The sequence below is a fragment of the Oryx dammah genome, unplaced genomic scaffold, assembly GCF_014754425.2.
Source record: "Oryx dammah isolate SB20612 unplaced genomic scaffold, SCBI_Odam_1.1 HiC_scaffold_19, whole genome shotgun sequence".
Taxonomy (NCBI): Eukaryota; Metazoa; Chordata; class Mammalia; order Artiodactyla; family Bovidae; genus Oryx; species Oryx dammah.
The window spans coordinates 93,237,565-93,257,790 of NW_024070203.1; the positions used below are offsets into that span (position 1 = coordinate 93,237,565).

A 20,226-nucleotide genomic window follows, 5' to 3' on the forward strand; every position below is an offset into this window, starting at 1 on the left:
GAATGTCCTGTTACTGGTTACTGGGTGCTTTGGTCGGGATGGAAAGACGCTTGTTGACTAGTCCGTTTCACATTCGAATGTCCTGTTACTGGTTACTGGGTGCTTTGGTCGGGATGGTTCTGGCCCCTGCTCTGCATATTGCGTGTGAACGCACGTTCACACTGCTGGGCCCAGTCGTGGTCTCTGGCCGTTGTCACTGCTCAGAAACCATTAGAGGAAGTGTACTCTCATTAGCAGTGTGTTAACTGTGTGTACATTCGTACGGGATTTTAGTTGACCTGTTTGAATAAAGTTTCACAGGGCTCTCTTTAGAATTAGAGCATCAGCAGCTCCTGAGGCCGTGTGTGCCGCTACCATTTTCACCGGGATAAGAAAGGAAACGGTGAAAATAATATATTTTAGGTTAAATTTGCAAGACCCTAGTGATTCATTTTGCAAACTATTTCACATTCCTAAAGCAAAGCATTATTTTATATTGATTTTCCATAAATGAAAATAGAAAAGGACTTGATTTTACCTTGGTCTCTTAGAAGCACCTTTATCAGTGAGCAAAAGAGGCGTACTGCTTTGGTTGCCTTGTAAACAGTCTTTATGTCACACCACTTTAAACCTACTCTACTGACAGCTATTCACTCAGGGGCTAAAGATACAAAAGACTGTAAGACAACTATTTCTGCCCTTAAGAAACATGTACTCTATTAGGGGAGAAAGAAAGACATGACTTTAGTAGGACGTCAGTTCAATTCAGTTCAGTCGCTCAGTCGTGTCCGACTTTTTGCGACCCCATGAATCACAGCACGCCAGGCCTCCCTGTCCATCATCAGCTCCTGGAGTTCACTCAAACTCACGTCCGTCGATTCCGTGATGCCATCCAGCCATCTCATCCTCTGTCATCCCCTTCTCCTCCTGCCCCCAATCCCTCCCAGCATCACAGTCTTTTCAGATGAGTCAACTCTTCGCAGCAGGTGGCCAAAGTACTGGAGTTTCAGGATGTAAACACTGTTAAAAATACCAGTATGTAACACTACCCAGTGTGTGAAACAAGTAACCACCACAAATTGAGAATTTCAGTGAGGACATCTGAACTAAGTTTGAAGGAATGAAGAGGAATTTATCTGACCGAAAAGGCAGGATCTATGGGAGGAAGGAAAACCACAGTCGCAGAAAACTAACCAAACTGATCACATTGACCACAGCCTTGTCTAACTCAGTGAAACTATGACGCATCTCATGTGGGGCTACCTAAGATGGGCGGGTCATGGTGGAGAGGTCTGACAAAATGTGGTCCACAGGAGAAGGGAATGGCAGACCATTTCAGTATTCTTGCCTTGAGAACCCCATGAACAGTATGAAAAAGCAAAAAGATAATGACACTGAAAGATGAACTCCCCAGGTCAGTAGGTGGCCTGTTGGAGGTGCTGCTGGAGATCAGTGGAGAAATAACTCCAGAGCATGAAGAGGCTGAGCCAAAGCAGAAACAACATGCAGCTGTGGCCGTGCCTGGCGACAGAAGCGAGCTCTGGTGCTGTCGAGAGCAGTGTTGCCCAGGAACCTGGAATATTTGGTCCATGATTCAGGGCAAGAAGCGGTCAGACAGGAGATGGCAAGACTCAACATCAACATTCTAGGAATCAGCGAACTAAAATGGACTGGAATGAGTGAATTTAATTCAGATGACCATTATATCTACTACTGTAGGCAAGAATCCCTTAGAAGAATGGAGTAGCCCTCATAGTCAACAAAAGAGTCTGAAATGCAGTCCTTGGGTGCAATCTCAAAAATGACAGAAGATCTCTAGGCAAACCGTTCAGTATCACAGTCATCCAAGTCTGTGCCCCAGCCAGTAATGCTGAAGAATCTGAAGTTGAACAGTTCTGTGAAGACCTACAAGACCTTCTGGATCTAACACCCAAAAAAGATGCCCTTTTCATTCTAGGGGCTGGAATGCAAAAGTAGGAAGTCAAGAAACACCTGGAGTAATAGGCAAATTTGGCCTTGAAGTACAGAATGAAGCAGGGCAAAGGCTAATAGAGATTTGCCAAGAGAACGCACTGGTCATAGCAAACACCCTCTTCCAACAACACAAGAGAAGACTCTACACATGGACATCACCAGATGGTCAACACTGAAATCAGATTGATTATATTCTTTGCAGCGGAAGAAAGAGAAGCTCTGTACAGTCAGCAGAAACAAGACCAGGAGCTGACTGTGACTCAGATCATGAACTCCTTATTGCAAAATTCAGACTTAAATTGAAGAAAGTAGGGAAAACCACTAGACCATTCAGGTATGACCTAAATCAAATCCCTTATGATTATACAGTGGAAGTGAGAAATAGATTCAAGGGTTTGGCCTGATAGAGTGCCTGAACAATATAGACAGAGGTTTGTGACATTGTAGAGGAGGCCTTACAAATAGCTGAGAAAAGAAGAGAAGCCAAAGGCAAAAGAGAAAAGGAAAGATATAAGCATCTGAATGCAGGATTCCAAAGAAAGGTAAGGAGAGATACGAAAGCCTTCCTCAAAGAAATAGAGGAAAACAACAGAATGGGAAAGATTAGAGATCTTTTCAAGAAAATTAAAGATCCCAACAGAACATTTCATGCACAGATGGGCACAATAAAGGATGGAAATGGTCTGGACCTAACAGAAGCAGAAGATACTAAGAAGAGGTGGCAACAATACACAGAAGAACTGTACAAAATAGATTTTCACGACCCGGATAATCACGATGGTGTGACCACTCACCTAGAGCCAGACATCCTGGAGTGCGAAGTCAAGTGGGCCTTAGGAACCCTCACTGTGAACAAAGCTAGTGGAGGTGATGGATTTATTTCACATGGATTGAAATAAATAAATCCAATGGATTTATTTTAAATCCTGAAAGATGATGCTGTGAAAGTGCTGCACTCAATATACCAGCAAATTTAGAAACCTCAGCAGTGGCCACAGGACTGGAAAAGGTTAGTTTTCATTCCAATCCCAAAGAAAGGCAATGCCAAAGAATGCTCAAACTACCGCACAGTTGCACTCATCTAACACACTAGCCGGAGAAGGCAATGGCAACCCACTCCAGTACTCTTGCCTGGAAAATCCCATGGACGAAGGAGCCTGGTAGGCTGGTCCATGGGGTCGCTAAGAGTCGGGCACGACTGAGCCACTTTACTTTCACTTTTCACTTTCATGCATTGGAGAAGGAAATGGCAACCCACTCCAGTGTTCTTGCCTGGAGAATCCCAGGGACGGCGGAGCCTGGTGGGCTGCCATCTATGGGGTCGCACAGAGTCGGACACGACTGAAGCAACTTAGCAGCAGCAGCAGCAACATGCTAGCAAAGTAATGCTCAATATTCTCCAAGCCAGGCTTCAGCAATACATGAACCATGAACTTCCATGTGTTCAAGCTGGATTTAGAAAAGGCAGAGGAACCAGAGATCAAATTGCCAACATTCGTTGGATCATCGTAAAAGCAAGAGAGTTCTAGAAAAACATCCATTTCTGCTTTATTGACTCTGCCAAAGCCTTTGACTGTGTGGATCACAACAAACTAGAAAATTCTTGAAGAGATGGAAATACCAGACCACCTGACCTGCCTCCTGAGAAGTCTGTGCGTAGGTCAGGAAGCAACAGTTACGACCAGACATGGAACAACAGACTGGTTCCAAATAGGGAAAGGAGTATGTCAAGGCTGTATACTGTCACCCTAGTTATTTAACTTCCATGCAGAGTATATCATGAGAGATGCCGGGCTGGAAGAAGCACAAGCTGGAATCAAGATTGCAGGAGAAATAATAACCTCAGATATGCAGATGACACCACGCTTGCGGCAGAAAGCGAAAAGGAACTGAAGAGCCTCTTGATGAAAGTGAAAGAGTGAAAAAATTGGCTTAAAGCTCAATATTCAGAAAACTAAGATCATGTCCCATCAATTCATGGCAAATAGGTGGGGAAACAGTGGAAACAGTGACAGACTTTTAATTTTTTGTGCTCCAAAATCACTGCAGATGGTGACTGCAGCCATGAAATTAAAAGACACTTGCTCTTTGGAAGAAAAGCTATGACCAACCTAGACAGCATATTAAAAAGCAGAGACATTACTTTGCCAACAGAGGTACGTCTAGTCAAGGCTATGGTTTTTCCAGTAGTCATTTATGGATGTGAGAGTTGGACCATAAAGAAAGATGAGAGCTGAAGAATTGATGCTTTTGAACTGTGGTGTTGGAGAAGACTCTTGAGAATCCATTGGACTGCAAGGAGATCCAGCCAGTCCATCCTAAAGGAAATCAGTTCTCAATATTCACTGGAAGGACTGAGGCTGAAGCTGAAACTCCATTGCTTTGGCCACCTAGTGTGAAGAACTGACTCATTTGAAAAGACTCTGATGCTGGGAGGGATTGGGGGCAGGAGGAGAAGGGGACGGCAGAGGATGAGATGGCTGGATGGCATCACCAGCTCAGTGGACATGAGTTTGAGTAAACTCTGGAAGTTGGTGATGGACAGTGAGGCCTGGTGTGCTGCAGTCCATGGGGTCCCAAAGAGTCGGACACGACTGAGCGACTGAACTACTGCGAGAAATGAAGTGCAGTAGTGCAGGTTCTAGAAAGAGGAGATAACATTTTTGTTTGCAAATAAGACTACAGACGCGTACTGCACTGTATTGAGACCACATCACGACGATCGTTGTTGGCGTGGGAGGGAGACTGTCCCTTATTGCTGTGGTAGTAGAGGGAACCTTTATCTTTAAAGCGTGGATTCATATGCTCGGTTTGTGCCACTGAAAAATCTCATTGTCCGTTGATAAACTGAGGTGAAGTATTTCAGGGAAGAGATGTGAAAGGACTGAAATATTGTCAGCACCGTGTGGATAAGAGAATGTGGGCGCTGGAGCATCTAAGACCATTCGTGCATGAGACAGGGGCTCATAGGACCAGTACACAGCGAAAGGTGTTTTCTTTACCTGTCAGCCTTTTAAACTTACATTAAGAACGTAAATTGAAACAACGGTGAGAATCCTTTCCAATACCCATAAAATCATATTGACATTAAAGGGACATGAGCCAGCCAGCTTGGTTGGCTACCTGTCTGGGAGAGTGATCAGTTCAGTTCAGTTGCTCAGTCGTGTCTGACTTTGCGACGCCATGAAACGCAGCATGCCAGGCCTCCCTGTCCCATCACCAACTCCTGGAGTCCACCCAAACCCATGTCCATTGAGTCGGTGAAGCCATCCAGCCATCTCATCCTCTGTCATCCCCTTCTCCTCCTGCCCTCAATGTTTCCCAGCATCAGGGTCTTTTCAAATGAGTCAGCTCTTCGCATCAGGTGGCCAAAGTATTGGAGCTTCAGCTTCAACATCAGTCCTTCCAATGAAGACCCAGGACTGATCTCCTTTAGGATGGACTGGTTGAATCTCCTTGGAGTCCAAGTGACTCAAGAGTCTTCTCCAACACCACAGTTCAAAAGCATCAATTCTTTGGTGCTCAGCTTCCTTTATAGTCCAACTCTCACATCCATACATGAGCACAGGAAAAACCATAGCCTTGACTAGACGGACCTTTGTTGGCAAAACAATGTCTCTGCTTTTTAATATGCTCTCTAGATTGGTCATAACTTTTCTTCCAAGGAGTAAGCGTCTTTTAATTTCATGACTGCAATCACCATCTGCAGTGATTTTGGAGTCCCCCAAAAAATAAAGTCTGACACTGTTTCCACTGTTTCTGCATCTATTTCCCATGAAGTGATGGGACCAGATGCCATGATCTTCGTTTTCTGAATGTTGAGCTTTAAGCCAACATTTTCACTCTACACTTTCAGTTTCATCAAGAGGCTCTTTAGTTCTTCTTCACTTTCTGCCATAAGGGTGGTGTCATCTGCATATCTGAGGTTATTGATATTTCTCCCAGCAATCTTGATTCCAGCTTGTGCTTCCTCCAGCCTGGCATTTCTCATGATGTACTCTGCATATAAGTGAAATAAGTATTATTTACTTAGAGAGAGTGATCAGTAATTTACCAAAAGCCATGTAGTTTTTTATAATATCAGATTGATTACCTTTGCTCAATGATAAAATTAGTGTATATACTGAAAGTAATTTTGCAAGGGTACTTTTTACAGTGTTATTTCAAACACACATTGGAAATAATGTCTAACTGTAGGAGCTTGGTTCAATAAATTATAGTGCATCCATAAATAAAATTCCATGTAGCCACCAGAATAGCTAAAATTATAACTGGTAAGTATTGGCAAGTGTATAGAACAATCAGAACTCTCCAACATTATTAGTGGAAGTATAAAATGGTATATTTAGTTCAGAAAAGGATCTGACAGATTCTTATGAAACTGAACATAGCTCAAACCCCATGGCTCAGCGTTTCTAATAGTAATTTTCCTAAAAGAAATGAAAATGGAACACCACAGAAACACTTGTCAAAGAACCCACAGAGCAGTTGTAGACATAATAACCCAAACTGGAAATAGCCTTATTTCCATCAATAGGAGAATAGATCAATAAACAAATTGACATGTGTATGTAACACAGTGGTACTAAACAGTAACCGGGAGCAACACGTGTACATGGAACAAGACCGGGCTTTTGTCTGTGGGGAAGAAAAAGAGCAGTTGAAATACGAGTTTGAGGAGTTTATGAAATGAAGCCCCCTTAGGCAAATGAACAAAGCTAGATGTGACTCCATTTCTTTAAGCCTGGGCCATTGAAATCAAACCAGTGACTGTGCAGTGAGCACAGTGAGTCCAGAAACACGCTTCTTTCAGGTTCTGGGTGTAAACTGTGCAGCCCTCTTCAGTTAAACGTAGACTGTTTCTACTTTAAACAGCACTCAAGTAAATTTTGAAGTAAATAAGAAACTGCAGAGAACGCTCTCTCTTCTCTTCTTACGTTGCTGTGACCCTTGGGAGTCCTTGAGCTCTTCCTCTGTTCAGGCTTAAGGAATATTTGAAAGAAGTATATAAACTGTTTAAGTGCAGAGCAGTGTTTTCCAAAGGCAAAATGAAATCTGTCTACGGTTGGCTCGTTTTTCACTTATTTCTCTCATGCTGGGGTGTAAGAGCCCATTGATTGTAAGATGCAGCGTCTTCTTGAACAGCGGATTGAACTTCCGCTGTCAGACTTTGACTGGCAGGTGGCCACACCAGCCCCTGTTGCGCTGAACCTGCTTTCGTCTCGTCCGGTGTGTTTGGGAGCTTTTCCAGCGCTCCTGGCATCGCTTGGTGTGTGCTAGGTGGTGTCCTGTCTGTCTGGTGTTGATAGGGCAGTACAGCGGCAGCTTCATCTTCTATTAGGTACTTCTCTTTCTCTGGATACAGGAGCACTTGGCTGTTGTTTTGCGAGAAAATAGGGCGTGCACTCCCTCGTCCAGGAGTGGGTATTGGCTCCCCAGCTGCCCCGTCTCTGCCCCTTTCTGGCTGACAACGCCACGTTTCTTTTCAGTGCCAAACCATAGGAACATGACGTTGAAGACGTTTCAGATGGCAATTAGAGGCAGCACGGTGGTGCCCGTTATGCAGCTAAAGGCATGACGCTGTGAGTGGCTGTGATCAAGAGATGGTAAAACTGGGAGAAAAACCTGCGTCTTAGAGTCAGAGCCTTAGAGCAGGAAAACCTGTATGAGGAGTCAGACTCTACGTTTTTGTCCTCTCAGAATTCCCTGTGGGCTAATCTGGGATCACATTTCCTTTTGCCGGCAGCTTGTCCTTAGCAGTCATGGTTCTCAGTTGCGTTCTAGATTATGTCAGGTGCCCAGGATGGAAATAGGACTCATCAGTAATCCTTAGGGTTGCTGCTGGTTTTTAAAGGAATATGTTTTAATAACACACTGGAGAAAGCATGTTGGAATTGAGAGATCTAGGGTCTAGTCACTTTTCTGCCATGAGTTAACAATCTCAGTTTTCTCCCCTGTTAAATTGTTGGGTTATATCAGAGCTATTTCAGTCCTAGCTACAATTTAGAATCACCTAGGTAGCTTTAAAAAAAAAAACAGTCCTAAACGCCAGCCCCAGACCAGCTGAGTCAGAACCTCTGGGCGCTCGCAGCTCATGAAAACTCTCAGGTGGTTCCAGTGGGCACCTCTGCGTTGACCCCTGAGTAGGGTGATCCTTATCCCTTACATGAAAGCTAACATACTGACTCGGTTCAGGTCAGACTCTGAGGTCACCACCCGGGGTCTGAGTCCTGGCGCTGCTCGCATCGTTGGCGCGCCGTGAGATTTGCCGTGGTGGAGTGTGAAACCACCGTGATGGTGATAGTAGCAGCAGCGTGCATCTCCTGACTGCTCTGCTGGCAGGTTCCAGGCACTGATTCTGAGTGCTTGTGTCTGTGTCCATTCATGGAATCTTCACACTAGCTCTTTGAGGCAACTGCTGTAAATCTCATCTTGCAGAGGAGGCAGCAAGAGTGCAGGTAAAATGAAGTAGTTTGGCCATGTTCACTTGACCATAGAGGCAGATTTAAATCCTGGGAGTCTGGCTCTCTAGTATATACTCTTAGAATCAAAAGACGTGTCACAAGGGAAAGAGAAAGCCCTTAAAGCCTCCTCCAGGCAACCAGACACTGGGGTCATGATACACTCCTTAAACATTGAACTAAAAGCTTATAGACCCAAAGTTCTGATTTAAGAAACTCCTTAGAATCTACAAGAGGACAGTTAACAGAAAAAGCCTTTGATGTCTGCAGTCCCGTCATTGTATATGGGACACTGTTTGAGTTTCCTTGACACATTGCACAGAGGGAGAAAGTGAAGGGTTCTCCAACATCATGTGTCTCAAGGTGACTTTCCTGATAAACTTATTTGTTGTCCTTAACAACATGCGGACTCTTTAAGTCCAGAAGCGTTCACTGAACAGACAGCTCCCTGAGGTCTTAGATCAGATTTTGCTAGAAACCAGATCTATAGTCAGCCAGACTTTGAAGAAGAATTTGTCGTCAGTCTGAGGTGGAAGTGAGTTTCAAAGAGGAATGTCAGAGTGTTCTGAGCTGTGTGTGGTGAGCCACTTTAGAATGCCTGTAGGGAAGGAAGGGACCCCATGGACTGTAGCCCACCAGGCTTCTCAGTCCACGGGATTTTCCAGGCAAGAGTACTGGAGTGGGTTGCCATTGCCTTCTCCAGGGGATCTTCCCGACCCAGGGATTGAACCCGGGTCTCCCGCATTCCAGGCAGACGCTTTACCCACCGCGCCGCCAGGGAAGCCCAGTTTAGAATGCCTGTATACCCTCCTAATCTTTGTGTTGAAAACAAACTTGCCTGTTCTAACAGAAGTCAGCATTTCACATCATTACTTATCAGCCGTGCTGAGGAATCAGAGGTTGGTAGAGATTTAGAAAGTATCAAAACAGCAACTGTATTATTTTGAAATAAACCAGAGGATTAACTTAATCTGTTGCCCAGAAACAGTCAAAGAGGAATCAGATTGTACCTCACTTTTTTTTTTAAAATCTTTTGCCATGTCATGTAGCAGGCTGGAAAAAACTGAACTTGTGAGGGAATTTGGTTATTCATTCACGCTCCCAACAATTATTAGGAAGTTTTGTAAGAACTTTTTAAGTAAATGTTCTGCTCTTTGCAGGTGGCAGGAAGTAGCCCATTGCTGCAGCAGAGTCTTTGATGTTAAAGATCTTTCTCTTGCTCAGGTACTGCTTGGATGACCGGAAAGCGTTAGAGAGAGATGGGGGGTTTTTAGAGCTGCAATCTCGTCTTATTCGTTATGAAACCCAGACCACCTGCACCAGGGGGAGTTCTCCGGGGCCCGCCGTGCTCAGCCCGCTTCCCTCTCCTGTGGTTTCGTCAGAGCCCACGAGTGTCCCTGATGGAGAAGCCCTGCAAAGCGAGCTCCGGACTGAGGTCTCCCGAGTGAAAAGGAGATCAAAAGATGTGAACTGCCTTTATCCCCCAAAAAGGTGATATATGAAGTGCACACAAAGAGTATCTTGATGGAAAGTGTTTTAGTCTTAGGGTATTTTTGCATGTTAATCGGTCACATTTTTGAAGCTGCTTTCTGTGTAGATTTTAGAGTAACTTTCATACCAGGAGTTTGTTTCTGTTGTGAGCAGTTGATGATCATGCTTATAAGTTATAAAAAGAAATAACTTGGGGAAAAACACATTCTTTCTGGCTTTACAATGCTGATATACAGTCCATTGGCACAAGGGATTGTCAAGTTTTTAAACGATGGCGCACTGGCGGTCTTCTCCGTATATAAAGCAGAGGAGACGCTCTGATGAAGAGGATGTTGAGAGACACAGTTTTTCTGCCTCCTCCCGCTGTCTGTTACCTGCACTGGCCCCTTGAACAAGGGGCTTCAGGAATGCGGTTTATGGTTGAATCCGGGCCTTGGCAGTGAAAGCACGGAGTCCTAACCACTGGCACCATTTTAAAATAACTTGTTTGATATAAAATATAGCTTTAAAGCCTACATAATCTATAAAAATGAGATTATTTTAGCTATTTTATTTGCTAGCTAAATAAAATGTCCAAATACTTTGAACAAAAATAAGAAGCTTATGAAATAAACAGTCTAATTTCTATTGAATTTATATATCTTTGGAACTTTTGTCAAATTTAGGTCTTTGGCACCTAAAACAAACCTTCAATTCTTATCATATGTAAGCCTTTCAAAAAGTATCAAATATCTTAAAGTGAAACTGCCAAACCTTCTTTTAAACAGTTATCAGTATCAAGGACTTACTAGTGGGCTTCCTGTGCAGGGAGCGCAGGTTTCGTCCATAGCAAGTTGTGCAGAGTAGCAAAAAATACATGTATATAGAATACTGTTTCCCTGATATGAAATAAGTAAATTATTGTTATAAGGACTTTGCAAATTCATGATACTTTTTTCACCTGATAAAGCTAAAAAGCAAATCCACTAACATTTAGGATACTGAGTTTTTAATAATGTTTTTATTTCTGACTGTGATTGATGTCTATGTGCTCTAGAAAAGAAAGTGACACTGTGTCCTGTAGGTTAGCATAAACGAAGAGTCTTGGAAAAAGAAATGTAAACACCTTAGAAAATTCTAAACTAAAGTCACTTTTATAGTTTTATTTTTGTTTGTTTTAACAGCTTATCTTGTACAGGTAGTTGCATGGCGACAACAAGCATGATTATTAGGGTTTCTTTATCAAAATTAATAGAAAGTATAATTGCTTAACTGATGAGTACTAGATCTATAAACAGCACTGCCTGGAGTGCCACTCTGGTTTGTGTGAGAAATTGTAAATTGACAGGAAGGAGACAGTAACATCGCTTGTTGCTTTTCCTTTGCACTGAAATCCTAGACTATGATTCATTGCCTTCTGTGTTCTCACTTCTCGTTTGAAGAACTAAAGGAGCAACTGTGTAATGCGGTGTTGATTGCTCATTTAAGGCAGTGGCAGCAAGAGATTGCGCTTGCTTTCCTGGGGTTTATATGTCGATGATTATAGCTGTAGTGTTGAGGAAAGAAAATGAATGTGATTGGTGATTCCCTTAATCTGTGTTCTGGTCTTTCCCCCGCAACAGACTTGTGAGATCTGGAAGTTCAGATTCTCTTCTTTCTCAGACAAGTGGCAGTGCTCACCATCACCACGCGGTCCCATCCAGAAAGCCACGGGCAGAGCGGCCGTTACCTGTGACGTGTCCCTCTGCGCTGAGCAGTGAAGCTCCCGGAGCCAGCGCCAAGGCCAGCTCAGGTCCAAAAGCTGCGCGCGAATCAGAAACAGCAAGGCCCGTGAAGGAGTCCCGATCGCAGAAGCACACACGGGTAAAGACCCGCTCCCTGACTCAGTCTGCACGGGAAGAAACGGCCTTATTTGATTCGTTTCAGATGTTTGTCAAAAAAGTTTATCAGTGAAATGAAGTGGTCTGTAATTTACTTCAAAATAATACCAAGGAGTTCCCTGGTGGCCTCTTGGTGAGGACGCCAGGCTTTCACTGCTGTGGCCCAGGTTCAGTCCCTGGTTGGGTGCGGAGATCCTGCCCCGGGGTGCAGCCATGAACAGTGATGATAATAGTGCGGTGAGAGAAGGGCAATGGGAAAGTGCGAGCGGGGCTGTGAGGGGCGGAAGGAGCCCCAGACGGCGTCTCCTTATGTGGCGTTATGTCTGTATAACCAGCTCTTGTATGTAGTCCTCATGTATGTGTAGTCCTCATATGTATATACATACATGTACACAGCCAGGTCTTATATGTAATCCTCATACGTATAACCTCCTCTTATGCGTAGGCCTCATATATATCTATATACAGCCAGGTCTTATATATAGTCCTCATATGTATATATATTTACATTTGTATATAACCAGCTCTTGTATATAGTCCTCATGTATGTATGTATATACACAGCCAGGTCTTATATATAATCCTCATATATATAGCCACCTCTTATGCATAGTCCTCATATATATATATATACATATATATATATATATACACACACAGCCAGGTCTTATATATAGTCCTCATATGTATATATATTTACATATGTATATAATCAGCTCTTATATATAGTCCTCATATATGTATTTATATATATAGCCAGGTCTTATATATAGTCTATATATATAAAAAACTAGCTCTTATATATAGCCTTATGTATATATATTTATTTATTTATTCATTTATATAGCCAGGTCTTATATATAGTCCTCATATATATATATATAGCCAGGTCTTATATATAATCCTCATATATATATAACCACCTCTTATACGTAGTCCTCATATATATATATATATATATATATATATATAGCCAGCTCTTATATATAGTCCTCATATGTATATATATTTATATATGTGTATAGCCAGCTCTTATATACAGTTCATATATATGTTTATAATTTTTATATATATTTATATATTATGTATAACTATATTCATATAAAATATATAATTACAATCACATAATTATATTTCTTTATATATATAAATATGTAATTTATATATATATAACCAGCTCTTATATGTAGTCCTGATATATATATATATACAGAGAGAGAGAGAGAGAGAGATGAGGATTTGTTACAAAATCTATTCTCTTCATAGTGTTTGAAATTTTCCATAATAAAAACATAAGGACACCCCTGAGTGTACATATCCCTGCTGTGTGTACCGCTCCATTCTGATGCCGACTCAGAGCTCAGCACGGGAGCCCCTCTCCGGATCCTCCGGTCCTCTGCCTGGCAGATGCCCTGTGACACGTGAGTGTGTCACTGCTTCAGACCTCTTCTCAGCGGTTTGGTCTTAATGAGCTTGTCTGTCTTTAGCATTAGCTGCACGGTTGTGTGATTTGCAGAACCTCAGCTCTGAAGGTAAGAAATATTAGTCATATGTTTGTTCTATTCAAGATGCTGAAAGAAGTAGTTGCTGACACCCTGAAGAAGCACAGAATTACGGAGGCTCACGAATGTTTCCCTGCTTGCAGCCAGCGCCTCTTTGAGATCTCCAAGTTCTACCTAAAGGTACAGTGTCTTCTCTACTGATAGCAAAATTGAAGTCAAGTTCTAATGTTCCTGTTTGACTCAAGGTAATATTAATTGAGTATTTTTTACACTGATAACTTATTGCCACATTTTTTGCTGGAGGTAGAAAAACTGGAGTCAAAATATTTTATGGTTGATTTTCGTTCTCATATATAGAAAACTGTACCTTAACTGACACCCTCAGTGTTTCCCTGACAGGTCATTGACTTAAGCTGATAATAAGCTTCAGCTTATTTTAAGTAATGTACTCAGGTAATATTAGTACATCGTGCAGCTGCCTGACGGAGCCACAGCGGGCAGCCTCTAGTCCTGGGTCCACTAGTGGCTCATCTCACGCTAGTCAAGTGGTGCCCGACATCCTCCAAGGCAGGCCTCAGCAGCGCGCGGACCGGGAACCGTCAGACGTTCAGGCCTCAGCAGCGCGCCGACCGGGAACCGTCAGACGTTCAGGCCTCAGCAGCGCGCCGACCGGGAACCGTCAGACGTTCAGGCCTCAGCAGTGCGCGAACCGGGAACTGTCAGAGATTCAAGCTGGGTTTAGAAAAGGCAGACGAACCAGAGATCAAATTGCCAACATCCGCTGGGTCATCGAAAAAGCAAGAGAGTTCCAGAAAAACATCTATTTCTGCTTGATTGACTATGCCAAAGCCTTTGACTGTGTGGATCACAGTAAACTGTGGAAAATTGTGAGAGAGATGGGAATACCAGACCCCCTGACCTGCCTCTTGAGAAATCTGTATGCAGGCCAGGAAACAACAGTTAGAACTGGACATGGAACAACAGACTGGTTCCAAATAGGAAAAGGAGTCCATCAAGGCTGTATATTGTCACCCTGCTTATTTAACTTCTATGCAGAGTACATCATGAGAAACGCTGGGCTGAAAGAAGCACAAGCTGGAATCAAGATTGCTGGGAGAAATATCAATAACCTCAGATATGCAGATGACACCACCCTTATGGCAGAAAGTGAAGAGGAACTCAAAAGCCTCATGATGAAAGTGAAAGAGGAGAGTGAAAAAGTTGGCTTAAAGCTCAACATTCAGAAAACGAACATCATGGCATCCGGTCCCATCACTTCATGGGAAATAGATGGGGAAACAGTGTCAGACTTTATTTTTGGGGCTCCAAAATCAGTGCAGATGGTGACTGCAGCCATGAAATGAAAAGACGCTTACTCCTTGGAAGAAAAGTTACGACCAACCTAGATAGCATATTCAAAAGCAGAGACATTACTTTGCTGACTAAGGTCCGTCTAGTCAAGGCTATGATTTTTCCAGTGGTCATGTATGGATGTGAAAGTTGGACTGTGAAGAAGGCTGAGCGCCGAAGAATTGATGCTTTTGAACTGTGGTGTTGGAGAAGACTCTTGAGAGTCCCTTGGACTGCAAGGAGATCCACCCAGTCCATTCTGAAGGAGATCAGCCTGGGATTTCTTTGGAAGGAATGATGCTAAAGCTGAAACTCCAATACTTTGGCCACCTCATGGGAAGAGTTGACTCATTGGAAAAGACTCTGATACTGGGAGGGATTGGGGACAGGAGGAGAAGGGGACGACCGAGGATGAGATGGCTGGATGGCATCACAGACTCAATGGACGTGAGTCTGAGTGGACTCCGGGAGTTGGTGATGGACAGGGAGGCCTGGCGTGCTGCGATTCATGGGGTCGCAAACAGTCGGACACGACTGAGTGACTGAACTGAACTGAAGTGAAGTGAGCACGGACAAACCGGCCATTCAGACAACCATTTGGTGAAACTTAGATTAGCTCCAGTTTTCAGTTTCTGACTTCAATCACAATTTTACGTGGCTTTTTGATTAAAACTGCAGATGGACCACAGATGGAACACTTTCAGTTCCCTTGTAGAATCTCTCAAGAAAGACAGTATTGAAAGTACAAAAGCCAAGAAAAGAACAAAGGAAGAACACGTAGCGGTGCTTTCATACGTTGTTGGAGCAGGAAGCACGTGGACGCGTGGTTTGGCTGAGCAGCAGTGACAGCCTCGATGCCTGCCTGGGGCTGAGAGTCCAGACCCAGCACGGTCTCGGGCCTGCTCGGCGCCTGGGGATCCCAGGTGTTGTGGAAGGCGGGGGCAGAGTGCTGTGAACAGCGGGAGTTAGAGGTCCGCAGAGTGAATAGGGAGCCTTCAACCTGCTTTGCACACCTTTCTCCACAGCGTTCTCTGCGGATGGCTGTGTCACCCGTGGCTTTGCTCTCCCCGACCCTGTGGCAATGTGGGAAATAGTCCCTGGAGGAGAAACGCATGGGAGGCCGCAGTGAAAAGGCCAACAACCTCTTATTCCCCTGCCTTTTAAAGGTGCCAGTGAATAAGCTCTGCACACGCAGAACTTCTAGTAAGATTTTTATTGTCTCACTTTAAAATAAGACTCGACAGGGACACCCCTGGAAGCCCAGTGGCTAAGACTCTGTGCTTCTGCTCCGGGGAGCGTGGGTTCAATCCCTGGACTGGGAACTGAGATCCCACGTGCTGTGCGCTGCAGCGGAAACACTTTTTAAATGTCTGTGCGCCGAGACCGCTGAGACTCGGCGGAGTTCTGAGGAAAGCATCTGACACAGCAGGTGTCAGAACAGGAAGGAGCAGGGGCGCGCGGGAGCAGAAGCCTGAGGGGAACGCCATGAAAACTGGATGTCTCAGGAAGGAGACAGTCACATGTACAAAGCCGGAACGTGATGCTGTTTGCAAAAGGTATAGAACGTGAGATCTCCTTCAAAAGTACAGTAAAATCACTGTAATAGTCAACAATGAGAGTAGGAAATTTGCCAGAAGTTAGTATTACTGACAAAATTGAGGACAAAAACATTAAACGTGAGATAAGAAAATGGGGGAATTAATCTGAAAGATCCATTATAGTCATAATAGAGACGAGAGGAGAGAAAGCCTTCAGAAATACGCAAGGCGTTCCAGAACCGAAGGGTGCAAGCCTCCTGCTGGAAAGGGCACACAGCTCATCCTGCCTGGTGGACGGCAGTTCTGCAAGCCCCGTCACTGTGGAAGGTCACATCTCCTGGAGGGAGAGAGAACATTCCGTAAAAGTTTCCCGGGAGAGAAGCAGTTGACGTAAAGATTCGAGAATAAGGTTGGCATTGGACTTTCCTAGTAGCCTCGTGTGCCAGATGGTAAGACATCACCTTGCATTCTGAAGGAAAGTGGTTCACCTGGTGTCTTTACATCTGGCCCAGAAGCCAGTCACTGGGCTTGCCTGGTGGCTCAGACAGTGAGGAATCCACCTGCCGTGCAGGAGACCCAGTTTCAGTCCCTGGGTTGGGAACGTCCCCTGGAGAAGGGAATGGGGCACTCCAGGGCTCTTGCCTGGAAAATCCCGTGGACAGAGGAGCCTCGTGGGCCATGTCCATGGGGTCACAGAGTCGGACACGACTGAGCGACTAGCGCAGAAGTCAGTCAAGTGTGAAGATGCTTTCACACACGAAAGGTCTGAGAAACTTTGTGCCTTGTGTAACCTCTTGATGAATTTGTGAGAAGATGAAATACAGTAGAACAAGGGACTGAATCAAGAAAGAAAAAAAGTACCGAGACTGGGAAAGATAGGTTCCAATGGGACCAGGTCCAGGAAGCAGCTGGACCAAACGGCAGCAGGCTACGGGAGAAGGGGCTTCAGTGTTTAAAGAATGCAGTTAAGAAAACCAACGCAGAAACGAGAAGCGGAAGGGGGCAGATTATCCGGTATCCAGCAGTGTTTGGAAAACTTTGCTGTACACTTAATCAGTCTTTTTAATCAGAGTTGTGGGGTGGGGGCAGAATTATGTACATGGAAAGCTGCGCAAATATAGTTCACCACAGGATAAAACATTAGATGAAAGGGAAATTACAACCGCAGTATGTTACTTAGCTTGGGAGTAAACTTCATTTGCTTAAGTGTAAAATGCAAACATTGACTGTTTACTAATTTAAGAAAAAATTGTGGTGCAGCTGTTACTGAGAGGAAGTGAAGGGAGGTGGGAGGACTCAGAGACCTGAATCCAGGGTAACAGCAGTCACTGTCTGAGACTGTTAAATCACACAATAGCAGTAGTGAGCGAATTGTGTAGAAACATGAAGGGATAAATAAGAGAAACGGAAGAAAGAAGTAAAAGTGACTGCTTCGATGGAGCATAACTTGAGAGGACAGTTTTTTTGGTAATACAGGTGAATTTTTTTAATTTTATGATTTAGTTTGTTGTAGGTTATTAACTTTTTAAAAGTCAGAGGTTTCAGTTTTATGTCTGGTGTTATCCCCTCTGTGTCTGGAGTGAAATAGCCAGTAAGAAGAGAGAGGTAAAGGGTGTTTTATCTGAAAAATAACCATTAATCGTATGTCCATCTCCTGAGGAATGAAGCATTAGTGGGTACGCATAGCTGACTCTGGAGAGGAAACAGCAGCCCACTCCAGTGTACTAGCCAGGAGAACCCCAGGGACCGTGGAGTCTGCTGGGCTGCAGTCCACGGGGTTGCAGAGTCAGACTCGACTGTGCGCCTGAGCACGTGTGCACGGCTGAGGATGGGCGTGGGTCTGGCCGGTGCTCTTGGGTTTAGGAGCTCAGAGCAGTGTGGACTTACGTACAGACGGGTGTATTCTGCTTAGAGAACTTTGACCTTCCAGGATGGAACTACACGGTAATCTCTTACTGTGGTTTCTCCCTCTTCACATTGATGATTATAGAATGATTTAGGATCCTTTCAGGTTTATTCAATAATGACTTGTTCTTTGTAATTTAATGTACAGATTTGAAATGCTCTGTTTTGTTATGTTTAGGATCTTAAAACTTCAAGGGGTCTATTTGAAGAAATGAAGAAAACAACCAACAGCAATGTCATACAGGTAAATGTCCCCTGAGAATACATCCAGTGAAGCTGCTGTTGGGTGTCAGGGCGGCTAGGAGGCTGCACTATAAGCAGTGAGGATTAGGGCGTGGTCTTTTCAACTGTGTCCCTATGACCGCTCATTAAAATAGTTAATAACAGACTTACGTAAGTAGGGTCTTCAGTAATAGTTAAGAGAGTTCTCTGTTAACAAAAGAGCTTCTAAATTAATGTTCAGAAAGAAAAGAGAATAATCCAAAGAGCTGGAAAAATTAATCCATTTTGATTAGCTGTGTTCAAAGCTTGGTTTAATTCTATTTTTAGTGATCCTTTAAAAACATACTTTCAAATAGAGGTGAGAAAATAGAGCAGTCTTTTCATTTTGCCCAGTGAGAACCACCACCATTGTATTCTGCAACATAAAAAAGTTAACCAAAAAGTGTTCTTTAGCAAGAAAATAAAATTTCTGTTTAAAAATTCATGATATAATATGTAAATAAATACATATGCAAAGAAACACATAAAATTTTTAAAAAAAAGAATTTTAAAAGAGAAAATCCTTGGGATCACTATTCAGGCTGAGAAATAAAACATTTCAGGAACTCTGGAAGCCCCAAAGAGCCTCTTCCCTACCATATCCTGGTCTATCACCTCTAGAGGTGAATGCTATATTGATTTTTTGTGTTTGATAATTTAATTTTTTAAACTATAGTTGATGTGCAGTATTATATGGGTTACAGGTGTACAGTGTCGCGGCTCACAGGCTTTGGAGGCTGTGCTCCGCTCACGGCCACTGTGAAATGCTGGCCGGGTCCCCTGTGTGCGCAGAGCATCCTTGTAGCTGGTTTTACGCATAACAGTTTGCGCTTTACTCTCCTCGTGGGTTGCCTCTCCCCCTTCCCCCTCCCCACGAGTAAAGGGTATTTTTAAGATAAAATGTGTTTTTTAAGAGTCTGATGTGTTATTTTTTGTCTTAAATTTTCTACCATGCTCTTTTGAACAATGTATTTTTCTATCGCCTTTGTTTTCAAAAGAATGGACCATAATCATATTTTTTGTCCCCATAGGTGATTGAGTGGGTGTTAGAAAAAGCAAGCAAGAAATAACACAGAATCACTCCCTTTGGATGACTGTAAATCGGATGGATCTATTATATACCACTTCCTTCTTTAGTTTGAAAATTATACATTTCAAACTTTGTTCAAAGAACTAATGTTCCATTTCTAAGGAATTTCATAAATACCCTGTATTTATATAGTTTTGAAGTTGCTACAGTTTTACTATATTTTAATTTTTAACAATATTTTTATGTATGTTTAAAAATTTTACTCTTGGTTATTTAATTATTTCAATAAATAGAAAAAGATATTTCTTTACTTCTTGGTAAGTGTCTCTGTTGTTAGGTGTGTTTAAACTGCTGAGTCTCAAGTAAGACAGTGCCCGTGGCTTTTCTCGTGTGTTACAATAGCGTGATTTATTGGACGACCCTTGGTTTATTGGCAAAAAATTCATTTACTTAGTCATGTTCCCTTACTCCTGCCCTGGAGCCACCACTGTTGGAGCTGTTTATGTTTATTTGGGATGAAAAAAAAGAGCAAAAATTGTGAAAATGACTTAAGTACCTACTCCCAGAAAAAAAATTTTTCCCATGACAGTAAATTTGGAAAATGTGGAAAATACTAAGGAGAATGGAAGAAATTCCAATACTGTTCTGTCTACAGGTATTTAATATTTTTAAACATTATATTTATTTTCAAAATTGCAGTCGTGTGTGTTTATGTGTGTGTGTTTGTATGTGTGATATGTATGTATATTAATTTATAGCCTGCTTTTCACTTAATGTGATATAACAATATGATTAAAATGATTTTTATGTCATATCAGTAATAACTGCGTGATTCAAATGAATCAGTTTACTTAACCAGGCCTGCATTGTTGGACA

The 20,226-nt window shown here is 43.0% G+C and overlaps 1 protein-coding gene across 2 annotated transcripts in view; it reads left to right on the plus strand.

Moving 5' to 3' along the window:
• The window catches only part of LOC120878888 (MDM2 binding protein), a 68,237-nt gene extending 48,330 nt beyond the window's left edge, over nt 1-19,907 (plus strand). The window contains exons 18-22 of one of the 2 annotated variants that reach the window (XR_005724652.1): nt 9,639-9,905; nt 11,547-11,747; nt 13,333-13,446; nt 18,238-18,303; nt 19,352-19,907. Coding sequence is in view for 1 of the 2 variants with exons in the window: in XM_040261798.1 (XP_040117732.1) it covers nt 9,639-9,905; nt 11,507-11,747; nt 13,333-13,446; nt 18,238-18,303; nt 19,352-19,390 (727 nt within the window). In the remaining variant the exon portion in view is untranslated. Of the gene's footprint in view, nt 1-9,638; nt 9,906-11,506; nt 11,748-13,332; nt 13,447-18,237; nt 18,304-19,351 lie in introns of both variants that reach the window. The other variant, XM_040261798.1, reaches the window with a different exon arrangement.
• Nucleotides 19,908-20,226: the final 319 nt, after the last annotated feature.